General features: G+C 41.1%; 1 protein-coding gene and 1 long non-coding RNA gene across 3 annotated transcripts; both read left to right on the top strand.

Annotated features, from left to right (window-relative positions):
- Positions 1-926: 926 nt before the first annotated feature.
- Positions 927-3820, top strand: LOC130575120 (uncharacterized). Of its 2 annotated transcripts, none has more exons than XR_008965517.1 (4): positions 927-991; positions 2258-2320; positions 2895-2978; positions 3266-3820. It is a non-coding gene; the product is annotated as an uncharacterized LOC130575120 (long non-coding RNA). The 2 variants fall into 2 exon arrangements; XR_008965516.1 differs by having other exon boundaries at positions 3240-3820.
- Positions 3821-4172: 352 nt separating this feature from the next.
- On the top strand, positions 4173-14277 carry UTP6 (UTP6 small subunit processome component). Its single transcript, XM_057368825.1, has 19 exons — positions 4173-4328; positions 4420-4504; positions 5134-5175; positions 5260-5352; positions 5497-5544; positions 6346-6409; positions 6841-6959; positions 7390-7467; positions 7883-7964; positions 8739-8820; positions 9419-9600; positions 10208-10287; positions 10977-11054; positions 11192-11371; positions 12048-12128; positions 12848-12957; positions 13037-13103; positions 13388-13460; positions 13995-14277. The coding sequence occupies exons 1-19, from the start codon at positions 4237-4239 to the stop codon at positions 14150-14152; spliced, it is 1794 nt and encodes a 597-aa protein (XP_057224808.1). The 5' UTR covers positions 4173-4236; the 3' UTR covers positions 14153-14277.
- Positions 14278-14968: the final 691 nt, after the last annotated feature.

Raw genomic sequence — 14968 nt, 5'->3', positions numbered from 1 at the left:
TACCACGCTAAAAACATCTCTGTAGAAGGATGTGAGAAACACAGCAGGAGGCAAATTGTGACCAATCCTAATCCCAGTTTTTGGAAAAAGAAATAAATCTATAAGTGGTATAGTTTATACTTTTTGTTGCACCAGTATCATTGATGCCAGTACTGACATCTTTGCTTTTAAAAGATATAAAGCTTTCCGCAGGGGAAGTTCCAGCTTTATCTAAATTGTTACTTATGAGATCGTTAGGTCACCCAGGGCCRTGCCACAATTTCACTAACCCTTCAAACTTAGACAGGTTAGTGAGGTAAATTAAGCTTAGCATGACTGCTCTCCAGACCTCCAGCAACAGACAAGAAATAAATTAAAGATAATTAAGCAATATATTTTGTGGTGTTGACAATTTGGGAGTATGTAGGGGAGATGACTGATAYAGTTTTAAATTGTTGAAATGTGACTGGCATTCCACTGGGTTATGAATTGGCARCTAGGACATGATGACTGACTAGTTGTAACTGCCCTGCTGCATTTAGACAGACTGTCAGCTCCTCACCAAMCAGCCAAATGACAAAATCAAATTAAAAGGCACACTCATAGCCACTACTGTGCAAGCCTCTGGAGACCCTGAATAAGCAGATGGATCTTGTACTGAGTGCCAGATGTGAACTGGAAAGGAAACAATTCCAGAGGCATCATTCCCCTTCACTGGAAATTCCCTATGTATAGATGTTCAGATCTTGGGGCAAAACAGAATGCCTCAAAATGAGTAGGAGGAAAAATTGGATTCATAAAAATTCAAGTTCAGAGCCAATGCAGAGAAGAAAGTAAAAGTTTTGCCTTTTTAAAGAGATGATATGTAAAGTATCAGGTAATAGTTCTGTTRAGGCATTAATTGAAAATGTTTCTATTTGTTCATTTTGGTTTTTTTTTCGCACTTACAGTTGAAAAAAGAGAAGAATGAGTGAATGAAATTCCAGGAGGGATTCAGATCTAAAGTCACAGGGTAAGTGCCAGCAAGCTGCAGGAGTAAAGCAATGCCTTGACAAAGAGAAGCATTTTTCTATCAGAATGGAAAAAAATAACATGTGTCTAGGACATGTACCAGGATTAATGCTGGTATGGAACAGTCCAACTGACCAACTGCGAAGTCTTAAATTTAAATTTTTGGATGCTCAAGAGTGGAATTGCAGAAATGAAACCGCTATTTATGCTGATTGACTGCTGGTTTTGGCAGAGGTGAAACCAAATCATCATGTAAATTATTTTAATTACAAAACTAGGGAAGTTAATTTAGTCCAAAGTTTGGGTTAGTCTATTTTTSAGAGTAAATTCCAAACTGTTTTATTAACAGATGTGCTCATATATTTTCAAACCAAAGTCCCACAAGCTCAGTAAATGCTTTGAGGGCTTTGTTAAAAATATGTCCTGAAGGGAAGAACCACTGGCTCAGCTGAAGTTAGTGGAAGCTTCCCAATTCTTTTCATGAGGTCATAACATCACTCTCATTGTTTAAAAGACATCTTCATAAAGTACWTGTTAATTGTAAAATACTGTACATSCGGGGGCATCTTCTAAAAAGCTKTAATTGTTTYTGCACTCAGGTAGTAAAATAGCAGCAGTAAAAAAGATAGATATAGATCAATTTGTAATTTAAATATTTGCCTTATGCACATTAACCTTTAAATATTTTAATACAGACAAAACTTAAAGGAAAACCACTGTKGTTATTCCTAATTCACAAGGTATCCATTGCTTGCAGATATAATCTATAAATATTAAGCTGTGACAGTTTGCCAGAACTTCTCCTGCAAGKATCCACTGATGGAGTTTTGCTAAAGAGACTTCATAAAAGCAGCAAATTGTGGGACCCTACAGGTGCCAGCTGCAGCATTTGTTTCTCCAGTTTTTCCAATAAGATTTGTTGAAACTCTCTRTATCGCAACGTCTTTATTGGTAATGGATCCCTCCCTTAATTTGCACTGATGCATTTGGAATGTCAGCTTCCAAAACAAGGCACATGGGAGGCATTTAAAGTAGATTTTATGAAAGGGAAATGAACAAAGAGCATGTCAGGTTCCATTTTGATTTGCATGACAAATCCAGCATGCAGTGTTCTGGTGGGTCGGGCTGGGCTTGCCTGCCACTCACGGCGTTTGTCACTTTGGTATGAGCACTTYTGACAGTCCGTTATGTTAATTGTTCTAAGGATTGTTTTGCTGGGGGAAGAAAAGGAAAGGCATTTTTATTTTTGTGCTTGTTCCATCTACAGGAAAGAAGGGGTATCTAAAGGGAACAGAAAATGTTTTCAATCAGGTTTTGATCTATTTTTTTGGTAAGTAATCCTGTGAGGTCATCAGCAAAGTTCAGTATTTTAAATCTTATTGTTACTCACTCTGTGTGTTTTGAGTGGGAAGTACTAGGCCCCTAAACTGGAAACTTGGGGAGTCTATTGTTTTGGTGCACACCATTCTTTGATCCTTTGAGTCCCACAGTGATGGGTCCTGCAGAGTGGTTTGTGCTGTGCCTATGTGCTTCTATGGGATGATATTGTGGGGTTTTGACAAGTGCCAGCAAGAAATTTAATGCTTTCTGAGGCCTTGTTGGACACCCATTGTTATCAATGTGTGGGGAACTCAGACCTGTTGGTGGATCTGTGCATGGGACTGAATTCTGGAGGCACATTTGAGGTGAAGGTTGCTGTGGCCCCTGAGGGCACACACACTTCTCTACCATCTACATTAAAATAGTCATGGATGGTTTGGTGGAGGGTTTTGAGTTTCACAGWTCCTGACTGGCTGCAGGTGGCAGAACACTGTAGGCTGATCACAGAACAATTTTCAATTGACAGARCAATGAAACAAAGTTTCAGAAGACTCAGTTGTTTATGTTGGTGTTCTCTATCGCAGTTATTGCTGGTTTGCAGCCAAAGAGGAGCTGAATGGTTAAAGAGAGAGGASAGCAAGAAGATAGAATTTTCCAGAAGTTTCCAGGTAATGGCTGACATTTACCTTTTCAATTCATAACTCCTACACTGCATGTGGTGTTCTCATTTACATGTTGGGATTTATGTGCACCATGACAGATTTGATCCAAGTACAGAATGCTTTTATAGTATAAAATCATGCACTCAGATGCAAAAATATTCAAATGAAATGAAACAATCCAGTGCAGTAAATCCAATCACACTCTTGCTCAGCAATTCAGTGTGTCAATGCTACTACTGCCTCTTCCCCTTCTACCATTTTATTCAGAGACAAACTCCTGCCTTTTCCCCCAGGGAGGAGCGATGGCAGGGACACCTTCCACTATCCCAGGTTACTCCAAACCCCGTTCAATTGGCTTTGAACACTTCCAAGCATGAGGAATCCACATCTTCTCTGGGCAATCAGTGCCGGGCCTCACCACCCACACAGTAGAGGATTTTTTCTTAGAAATTTGGAAGRTGTAAAGAAGGAAGGTGCCATGTGAGAGATGCTACTTGTCCTGGAGGAATCCCATSAGGAAGCAAAGTGCTGGAGTAGGCTCTAGGCTGCTGTCCGATCACTCAGCCTGGTCGACACTATTGTGTTTTTCTCCAAGGCTGGTGCCAAGAAGATGGTGCCAAACTCTTTTTGACAGGATGAGGAGCAATCGCCATAAACTAAAACACGAAAAGTTCCATCTCGACATGAGGAAGAASGTCTTTCCATGGAGAGTGGCAGAGCCCTCGAACAGCCGCCCAGGAAAGTCGTGGAGTCTCCCTCTCTGGAGACATCCCAAACCCACCCGTGTGTTCCCTGCTCCAGGTGACCCTGCCTGGGCAGGGGGCGGACTGGGCSATCTCCAGCTCCCTTCCARCCCGARYGATTCSGTTCAGACGGTGCGGTTCTGAGCCCGCCAGGCGGGCAGGGGGCGGACTGGGCSATCTCCAGCTCCCTTCCARCCCGAACGATTCGGTTCAGACGGTGCGGTTCTGAGCCCGCCAGGCGGGCAGGGGGCGGACTGGGCCATCTCCAGCTCCCTTCCAACCCGAACGATTCGGTTCAGACGGTGCGGTTCTGAGCCCGCCAGGCGGGCAGGGGGCGGACTGGGCSATCTCCAGCTCCCTTCCARCCCGAACGATTCGGTTCAGACGGTGCGGTTCTGAGCCCGCCAGGCGGGCAGGGGGCGGCAGAGCGGCGCGGCGGCCGCGGAAAGGCGCGGGCAGCGGGCGGAAGCGGCGGCGGTGCCGGGTCAGATCGGGCCGGGCACAGCGGAGCCCCGGGGGCCATGGCGGAGCGCATCGAGCAGCGGCTGGAGGATCGCATCCCGGAGCTCGAGCAGCTGGAGCGGGTCGGGCTCTTCACACGCAAAGAGATCCGGTGAGCGGGGCCGGGGCCGGGGCCGGGGCGGGCGGTGAGCGCACGTGGTGCGGCCGGGAGCGCTCCGGGTGCTGATCTCCCGTTCCCGCAGGGCCGTCCTGAGGAAARCCTCGGCTCTGGAGTACAAAATCCAGCGGAGAGCGCTACGGAAGGAGGATTTCATTAATTACATCCAGGTAGGCTTTATCGAGCAGCAGAACAAGGCATTTCTCGATGCAGATCCAGCTCAGTCAGACCCAAGGAGTTTTGTAGTGACCCACGTTAGAAACAATTCAGAAAACGGAGACCCCTCCCCATCTGGTCCCTGGTGTTCTCCTGTGAGCTGTTGTTGGTACCAGAGCATGAAGCGTGGCCAGGAGTTGGTGTTTGAGTTTGGGATCAGACAGACTTTTCTCGTGTTGTGACCATTTTCTGTAGTTTCTTGTCTCTCCAGGGATGTAGAGCTCCCAGCTCCCTGATGTGCTGTGCAAATTGTAGTTAGGTGGAATTAATAAGTTGGGTATTATGAAAAAGTTCCTAAAAGAGTGATTGGGCACTGAACCGGCTTCCCAGGGAATGGTCACAGCCTGGAGCCTGACAGAGCTCAAGGAGTGTTTGGACAATGCTCTAAAGCACAGGGTGAGATTTTGGGTGTTGTGCAGGGCTAGGAATCTTAGACTCAACCAAAAATTACTGCTTATGGTTCTTACCTGTAATGTTTCTAGTCCACCTGATCATCTATAACAAACTTGATCCGTACTTTCTTGCCTTATTTTTATGTGCCTCATCACTTGCTTTTAAATGTTTTTTTTTCTTCCCATTCTAGTATGAAGTTAATCTGCTGGAACTGATCAAGAARAGAAGAGCAGTAAGTTTGACAGTTATTAAGAGTGCAAAATACTTGGTGCCAAATTTTCTGTTGCAATAAACTGAATGTTTTTTTCCTTCGTAGCGCATTGGATACTCATTTAAGAAGGATGAAATTGAACACTCTATTCTGCAAAGAGTCCACAGCCTGTTCAACCGAGCTACAGGAAAATGGAAAGTAAGTTTATTTGTACTGAGATTCAGAATACTTTTTTTTCTGCATGCCAGGTCATTGTACCCAGAGTGTGTTGGTTGATTGTCAGAGTACAARTGATTTTGTACATTGTGAGGTTGATTCTCTTCCTCTTTTCATTTCCAACAGGATGATGTCCAGCTCTGGCTTTCTCATGTTGCATTTTGCAAGCAGTGGGTAAGTTTTCAAAACMTGATCTTACCCAGGCTGAGATACTGCATAGGTGCTTATTCACARACCTGAAACTCGATTTAAAGTCAGGGGTACACACTTTACTGCCACATGCTATAACACYGAAATAATTTTGATCATATTGTTGGAGCTGCTTGGGATTTTCASTGTATGTAAGTGTAGAGTTTGACTCAGAATGAATTAGTATAAAATCTGRTGCTCACAGGGGCAAAGATAAGGCTGACTGCATTAAATCTGGAGTACCAGTAGGTTTGTGAGAGCCAGAATATCGGTTATACCTTCTCTAGAGTGAATGCCTCACCTGTCTGTGAATTGTGATTTTGTTCCAAATATTTCTTGGTGCATTTGGACTTCAAATGCTATGGTGAAAAGTCTAATTGTGGCAGTTCTGTACTTGGTAAATTTATCTGTGCAAGGCTTCACATAATTACCAGCATTCAGGTATTATCATTTCTGTACTGAATAAGGTGACTTTGCATGGTAGTGGAGGTGRCCAAAGGAAAATACAGTCTCTACCTCAAAAGAGGGCATGAGTTTGGGACTTGGGTAACGTTTGTGTTGGCTGTGTGGTTCAGAAAATTTGAGTTAGCCATGCTACTCTAATCTGGTGACATTTAAATGCTGGTCACTATTGAGCAAATACATTTTGTACTGAAGCTAAAGTAGCAGAGAAGCATCCTTTCCAGAGCAATTATACCACAACTTCTAGTCTATTTTAATGAAATGTTGATGCCGGGGGTTGAATTCAGTACTAGAGTGGGTGAAACAAAACTACTTGTTTTACAGAATTCAAAACATCAACTCAGCAAGGTGTTCTCTACCATGTTGGCCATTCATTCCAATAAACCAGGTAAATAACACAAYGGTGAGTGCTGCATAAATGCCTCAGCACAGATTGAATGGTGTTGGTTTAAATTCTTGTGGATCTCCGTTCAAGCTGTTGGGGTAAAAATTCCTACTCTGTTTTTTGCCTTGCTGCTGCTTCAGAGAGAAGGGCTCTAACAGGGGTTGTGCTGAGCAGTGGTAAGGGGATGTGAAGTAGGTCAGAATGACCAGTTCCCAGGCAGACAGGGGACTACATAGATGTATCAGAAGTGAGATGTTGAACGCTTGTGATTGCTGTGGGCTCTGAAGACATCATYAGATCTGTAGCTAAACCAGATTAAACCTGCTGGGTCTGCCCGGCTGCTTTATGGTTTTACATAGGAGATAATCAGTCTTATTCCAATGCTGAGCTCATGTTGAGAGGTTAAATAAATGTATTTGTGTCACCTGTTGCAGCACTATGGATTATGGCAGCAAAGTGGGAAATGGAGACACGACTGTCATCAGAAAGTGCCAGGCACTTGTTCCTTCGTGCTTTGCGCTTCCATCCAGAGTGCCCTAAACTTTATCAAGAAGTGAGTTCCTGTTTTTCTTCTATGACTTATTTGATCCATTAGAGCAAATCAGTTCAGCACATTTCCCAGATCTTGTTTTTTCATTAGCAGGAAAACAACTCCAAAACTCCTTTCTAAAGTACTGTTAAGGTCTGCTAGGACATAGTTAGTCTGGCATCCCCAATCTTTGTTGAGGAGCTTGGTTTTCTTTGAGGGCAAGTTAAGGTTTAAAGAATGACTGAAAAAAGATCACTGCTACYTGTGGGAAATTTCTGGGCACTGGGCAGTAGAGGTAGTTGCACAAACCTTTGAAAACCAAGGCTGTAGGACATATGTGTGATGTGGCAAAATCCTGATTTGTAGCTCCTGAGAGCTTGTTTTACTCTGTTTGTGGACTTACATTTTTATGATTTATCCCTGCAGTAATTTCATTTTGTTGTCACTCTTGCAGTATTTCAGAATGGAGCTTATGCATGCTGAAAAACAGAGGAAAGAGAAGAAAGAATTTGAACAAGCWAAGATGGATTTGGTAGGTCAGCTAAACTTACTTAAGAGATACTGCCTACTTGTGTATTCCATGTTGAAATTCACAGTTTTGGATTAATAATTTATTTGACCATGGCTTAGAGAAAGTATTTGTTCATGTCCTGCACGTGGGGAGCTTTTCAAGTGTTTGCTGATACTCAGCTTAAATATTTCATACATTTATGTTTTCTCTGCATTTGTAAATCTTTTATTACATTCCCCAGTCTGAAAATTAATAGTAATTTCCAGAAAGGAATCGTTGACCTTCCTATGGTATTTTTTTGTAGTTGTGCAAACTACATAAAAATAGACTTTCATGAAGAAAAACATTAATATATTCTGATTTTCTTTTCCCTGTTGGCAAAAATGATAGCTGAGAAAGGACTATAATTTCTTCAACAATATGCTTGATATTTCAGGGGGAATTCAATTACTCTGAAGAAATTCTCAATGGGGAAATGGCTCGCATCGTCTACAGGGARGCTTCTCAGAAAATTAAAGGTGAGTGAATATTTCTTGTACTTACTCATTAGGAAAATTGTCAGCTTTAACAATTTCTGCAGTAGGTACTGCTGATAGACCTCACTTCCATGCACACACAAAGATCCATTTTCAAATGCCCCATTTCTTCAGTAGAAYCTAAATAATGCCAGAATGTCAATTAATGGTGCTGATAGTTCTGATTTCACATCTTTCCTGCAGGCCAACACATCTTCCAACTTTAGGGCTGAAGAGGCCCAGTGCTGGGTACAGTCTCAAAACTTRATTGTTTAAAAAAGAAAAATGAAGGACAGCTCAGAGTTACACACCTTTTTTATTTTGCTGAACATTAGATAACAACTAATCAGCTACCACTAGTGGCAAAGAAGTAAGAATTCAGACTGATAACAAACCATTCTAAACTAGGCAGGCTTGGTTAAAAAAAAGCATTTTATTGAGAGAATTGGGTAAAATAACTGCAAACTAGTAGCAGATGTCTTTGGGAAACAKGTCAAATCATGGCATGTGGCATTTTCCAAAGTAAGTTGTGGAGATACAAGATGGACACAATTCCTGGACCTCTATTTTGTGGAGCTTTGGAGAGAGATCTGTCCTGAGTGTGGAGCATTTTATGTTTGCATGGTGCAGTCAAGTGAGGGAGGAGAGGAGGTKCTGATTAAATTTGCAAGTGTGGAACCAAGCTACAGAAATGCAAAGTGTGCAATTGATATAATATGTTGAGGAATTCTTTAGCAAATACTCCACTTGATAGTTTTTTCTCCTCWTGAAATGTAGGTGTTGAGTTCCAGCTGGCTGTGCTCTCTATTGCAAAGCTCTTTGATTTTACCCAAGATTTGCAAAAGGAAATTCTTGAAAGGTGAGTTGTGGCTTTGTATTGTATTTTTATTTTATTTTGGTTTGTTTTTTAAGAAACATTATTTCTCTGATTTATAGTGGATTACTGGATTTTAAGAACTAAAGGCTGTTCCTCTAGGGAAGTAGTGTTAAGGCTTATGTGAAGTCCTTTAAGAAAAACTAAAGACGAGGCAAGCATGATCTTGAGAAAAGAATAATTGTATCTGACTTCAGAAAGGGTTTGAAAAAGCTAAGAAGATGTAGATAAAATACAGTTGTCAGTGATAACTACTGCAGTTAGTTTCTGTAAATTCACTGAGGGAACTGTGGATTTTCCTTGCATACTTTTGTGGGCTTTTTGCATCTTTTGTTTCTCCAGTTGTTCCTCTCATGAGAAGGATCTCTTTTGACAGTTGCCTGTCTGGGTCATGTTATTTCTGGAGAATAATTTTTTTTTTCAAGCGAATGTTTTTTCTTCCTCTTGTGGAAAGGAAAATGATTTTTTCTCTGGTATTTACTTAGCAATAAAGTACATTTCTATACCAATTTAACAACCCTCTTAAACACACCTGCAGATGAAGAGTGGTGGTTGTGGGCTGTTACAAACATGTTGTGTTTAGTTTGCAGACCAAATACGCTGATGATCCCCTGACATGGGATTACATGGCCCGGCGGGAGCTGGAGCTGGGGTCCCTGCAGCCCACAGAAAACACCACAAAACAGAAGAAAGTATCTGAAATGGCCCAGAGAGAGGAACGGTGCTGTGCAGTCTTTGATGAAGCTGTCAGAGCAGTCCCAACAGGTGAAATGTTCTGCCTGCATTTYAAGTTTTTTCTGGTACCTAAGCAGTCTGTAAAAGTCTTGAAGAAGTTGAAGGCAGGCTCTACCATAAGTAAGAGAAGGCAAGCAGTTTTTAGATGCGACATTTTGGGATCTATTTTATGTGTTATTTGGGTTATTTTCTGCTGCTTAATTGAAAGAGTGACTGTATTGCTGGTTAGCTGGGAGTGAGCAATGGTCTTGAGTTGCCAGTGGAGTGGATCTAGCTTCAACATCTGGCATTGTCCTTCCTCTGAAAGGAGGTTGTTTAGCAGCTGTTTGTGGAGTGGTCTCAAACTGCTGTAGCCTTTAAAGCCATAAAATAGTTTGGGTTAGAAGGGATCTTTAAAAGCCTCAGCTGAATTAAGAGCTTGATGCTCTTTTACAAAGAATTACTGCCTGCAGCTTGGACTGGGGAGCCATGTAAAAATGTTAATGGTATAAATCTAGGGCCTCTTTTGTAATAGAACATTTTAAAACAAAGTTGGCATTAACATTTTGTGTTATTTGTATCTTTGTATTTCATAAAGACAAATAYTTGTGCTTACTGTTGTGTCCTGTAAAATGTGGAAATGCCTTTGCTTCTACAGAGGACATGTGGAAATGTTACATCACTTGCTGCTTAGAGAGATACAACAGAAAAACCAACAGTGAAGAATTAAAGCAAAAGGTAAAAGCTTATTAGGAAATCATACGAACAAATCATTCCTATTTTATTAACTTCTGTAATTCCTCAGATAAGCAAAAATATTTTGAATTTTATCAAAAACACTTACTTGTGGCAATCATTAAAAATAATTTAGTCTCCATCTGGGGGATCACTTTTACTGCCAGGCTCACACGTAGCCTGCCTGAACATGATTAACCTGGGCATAAACCAGCCTTGTCAGTAAACTACAGGGACCTTTTTGGATGGAAGCTAAAACTGGAATCATGGAGTTAATCATGGAGTCATAGAATGGTTTGSGTTGGAGGGAATCTTTAAAGTTCACTGAGGAGTCCTTTAAACTTGTGCTTGTTCAAAGAAAGTATGAATTAAAATTAATCCTGCAAATCACTCTGGCACGTGGGCAGTTTAAGTATGCATCTCTGCTTGGGTATGACTTGGTGAATTAACTGATTATCCTGTGCAGTTTGGTTCCCTTGCACTACACTAAAAGAACATTGCAGTGTTGTTCTTTGCTCAGATTTCCACTTTATCTTGGAACATTTGCAGGTACCCAAAGCTTTAGACACGTAATGTGCAATTAGATATTCACTGACATGTTGATACACAATCCASTGGGCTTCTTGAAATCCTGAGATCTGGTACATACAGGAATAATGCTTGTTTTCTTTTTCCTTCTCTGTTGGTTCTAGAGGCTGGAGAGGACACTGAGTGTGTTCAGCAAAGCCCATGAGACAAGTATGCTGCCAGAAGCTCTCTATCAGCAGTGGGTAAGAATTGATGAGGAAATAAATCCTGAGGCTTTCCTGCATGGTTTGTATGCCTGTCCTTGCCATTTTGACACAAAGATGGACAAYATTGGTTCAAAGCCCTGCTTTTTAACAAAGTTATATCTGCTGGGTTTTAGGTTCAGCTGTTGCTGGACTCCAGCCTCTCTGAGAAGGCTGTGGAGGTGGCAGAAGCTGCTACCAGGCACTTCAGCCAGTCCGTGGAAAYGTGGCAGATGAGGCTGCAGGTGCTGATCCAGCTGGAGAGGGACGATGTCACTCCATGTTTTGAAGAAGCCATTAAACATGTGAAATCTAAGGTTTGTGCATGCTTTCATCTTGGGYCAGAAGCTTCTGATGCTTGGTTCTTTTGGTTTTTTTTTTTGTTTGTTTTTAGAGGGCATTTCAAGTCCCTAATATTTTTAAGGTCAAAAATAAGGACTTGACATTTCACATGCAAATTGAATTACCAAGTATTAGGGAATTGTAAATTCACTTAAAATTTGCACGTTTAAAGTCTGAATGCTTACAGGTGACATTCTGCATATTTTTCTGCTGATATTTGTGTCTCAACTGAAAAATGGGTTTCCCTTTCTTCACTGTCSCAATACACCATTTGCCTTTGTGGTATTTCAAGCCTTGAATTAGCTGTGTGCTCTCCTACTCCTTTCCATTTCAAACCCTTGGCACAAGGAGGGAGGAAACAGGATGATGTCTGTTCCTTTCCTTCTTCTTGGAAGTCACCTTTGTGCACTGCAGTGCTCAGTGATGCAGAACTTACTTCTCATCCTTGGCAACACARCTGTCCAGCTAAGGATAATTTGTCCTGTAAGTGAGAAGTGAAATGAGAAGTGATTTCAGTATGCAGTTCAAAGCTGTCTTTGCAAGAGCTGTGTCCAAAGGGTATTTTTTGTGGCAGGAAACCTGATGGTTGTGCTGCTTTCTGTAAATCAGTCACTGTATTTCAACCATTTGATGTGTTTGCTGACCTTGCAGGGCACTTTGCCATTGTGGACCCTCTGGGTGGAATGGAGTGAGGGSACAAACAGCAAGGAAGACACAGAAGCTCTTTACCAGGTACTTGGCTAATCAAAATCTGCTTTTATGTCTGTGTAAATAAAATGGAACAATGTGTGTTCATGGAACATGCAACAAATGCTTTACACTGCAATTCCTTTGTGGAGGTGTTGATATCAACGAATTTTAAGCAAAACTTAAAAACTTAAAATTGTGTCAAAACCATTTGGACATAGACTTACAGGCACAAATGTCATTCCCAGTACTTCTAAGGCATATGGATATTTGTAAGCACAAATGATGGACTCCTACTTTCTGGTCTAGAATTTTTGCTCTGTTTTCAGAYAGCTATCTGAACATGGAAAAGAGAATTTTCCTATCTGTGTGAAAATATCAGTCTTGTTACAGAAAACTCAAGATCAGAATRGGGACTTCAATCTCGCTATGAATTTCCTCAACAGCATAGGGCAAAACATTTYCTGTTTGCCTGGCATGTTGTGTTGTGTTTTTTYCCTCCCATTTACAACATAAAACACRTATTTCAGGTAGAAGGTTGAATCCAGGTGTTTGTAAAGCATTGTGAAATCCTCTGCATGGAGGATTTTATGGAAGTGCCAGTTCCAGCTATATGGTATATCATAGGAGAAAAGTATTTTAGACCTAGGAGATCTTGTTGTCAAATGCTTGACTGGGGAGAAGCATTTATTGGACCATTTAATTGTAGGTTATGTGATGGGTTCATTTTTTGTTTTGGATTTTTTTCCCTTTTAAACTTGCAGAGATCCTTACATGCCACAACTCCTGCTGAATCTGTGACTATGAAAGAAATGTATCTTGACTGGACTTACAGAAAYGGTGGTTACAAGAAAGTTAAAAAACTCTTTACCAGGTAACAAARCCTTCAAACCTGATTGTTCTAGGGTATGTGTTAAAAATCCTGAAATTTAAAATTACCTATTTTATTTCAGCCTGTGTGAAAATCGTCCATTTTCACTGGACTTCTTCAGGAAAATGATCCAAATAGAAAAGGAGCAAGTAAGTTGTTGACTATCCAAGTAGTGCCTTGTATTTGTAAAATACAGTTCTAACTCGGRATTTAAATAGGAAGGAAACAGAATAGTGGTGTTAGTCTGATCAGTTCATGTTTGTCCTCTGYAGTTGATTCACAGGATGTGATACAAACCCAAGTTCCATGGTAACTAATCTTCAGCAGTGTGTGCATGTAATTGCCATGACTCTCTTCCTTTGTCAGAATCTAATCACGCTGCAGATTCACTTCTGTACAAAATAAATGGCCTTTTAATACCTTCCTTTGTTAGGAATCCTGCAAAATGCTTCATCTGAGAGAATACTATGAACGTGCCTTGAGGGAATTTGGTTCAACAAATACTGGTAAGGGGATTCCAGTAATTTTTTTTATTTATTCATTCATTCAGTGCTGCCTCTTTTATTTCCATCCATTTCAAAAGGTAGCTGTTTGTTCTGCCCTTGTGCTTGCTGTCATGCAGAGTGGAGCTTATTTCTTCTGTGCCATTAAGTGCAGGACACTGCAGGGACCCTCCCCTKTCAGCCCAGGGTCATTGGCAGTGGAATGGCTTCAGCACAACTGGGAGCAARTCAGGTTCTGACACTGGCTGGCCTAAGAGATGTGTATCACTTTTAATTTGGATTTATGAACAGTATGGAGCTATATATTTATAATCCAGATTTCTGAAATATTCCCTTCAAGAAAGTACAATTACTGTTGCATTATTTCTGAAGACATCACTGTTCCAGCTGGGAACAGAACCTAGGGTTTTGCTCCTCACATCAGATTTCACAAAGTAAACCTTGCTCCATTAACAAGAGAATTTCTAGTTAGGCTTGTATGTTTGTTAAGTAATACCTAACCAAAATCTAACCATAACTTCCATTTTTATTTTAAAGACCTCTGGCTGGATTATATCAAGGAGGAGCTAAATCATCCCCAAGGCAAACCAGAAAACTGTGGGAGCATTCACTGGCGAGCTATGAAGATGTTGCAGGGAGACCTGGTGGAAGATTTTATTTCTAAATACACTTTATTGCAAACTGGACATTTATGAAAAACTATACATAATTAGAACATAACTCTGCATTTTTTAAATTCTTTGTACAAAGGTAAATATATTCCTGGATTTTATTAAAATTTACCTTCTTCACATTTTATGTGACAAAAAAAATCATCTCCGTTGCAGTCATTTCTAGTGTTGATTCTGCCAGGGGCAGGTTCAAGTGCACAGTCAGAGAAAATAAATCTCTGAGGGTGTTTCCATAAAGACTTCTGAGAGCAAACTCCATCTGGCTTAAACATTCAGTTAGATCCAGTGCAACATGAAGGRTGTTTTTACACTCTTGAAAGCTAATATTACAGCACCTGAATGTAAAAAAAACCAAACTAAACCCCTGGAAACTACACCTGTGGGTGATCTTTTTATTTTAGGAAGTTAAATAATGGAAAGTTGGACAGTTTTCATCAGGCAATCAAAAATCAGTAAAAATGCAGAATTTGTTGTTTCCTGGCCTTGCAATCATCCATAATCCTCAGAACAAAAAAAGAAACAGCCTCTGCAGCCCCCTTGCATTGGTGTYTGCATCCTGAGAGCGGGGAAGGGTAGAGGGAAGCTGAGATCTGTTAGCAATGTCCCTGAGGGGGGAGCAGAAAGTTCTGATCTACACTTCAACTTCTTGTCCACCATGCCTAAAAAGCGGGTAATGTTTTTTGAAAGAGTGGTGTCCTTGGCTGTTCACAGAGCCACAAACCTGAGCAATCAACACAAACCTGAGCAATCAACATAAATGCCACCCTTGGACCAACAGAAATACAGGGAAGATACAGGAATATGCAGCAAATGTTCTTTTGTGCCATTTCCCAGTAATTG

Source organism: Malurus melanocephalus, unplaced genomic scaffold (assembly GCF_030028575.1).
Source record: "Malurus melanocephalus ecotype Western Australia unplaced genomic scaffold, MMel_1.1 scaffold_98, whole genome shotgun sequence".
In the NCBI taxonomy this organism is placed as follows: Eukaryota; Metazoa; Chordata; class Aves; order Passeriformes; family Maluridae; genus Malurus; species Malurus melanocephalus.
Note: the sequence above shows the minus strand (reverse complement) of the source record. Positions and strands in the feature narration are given on the sequence as shown.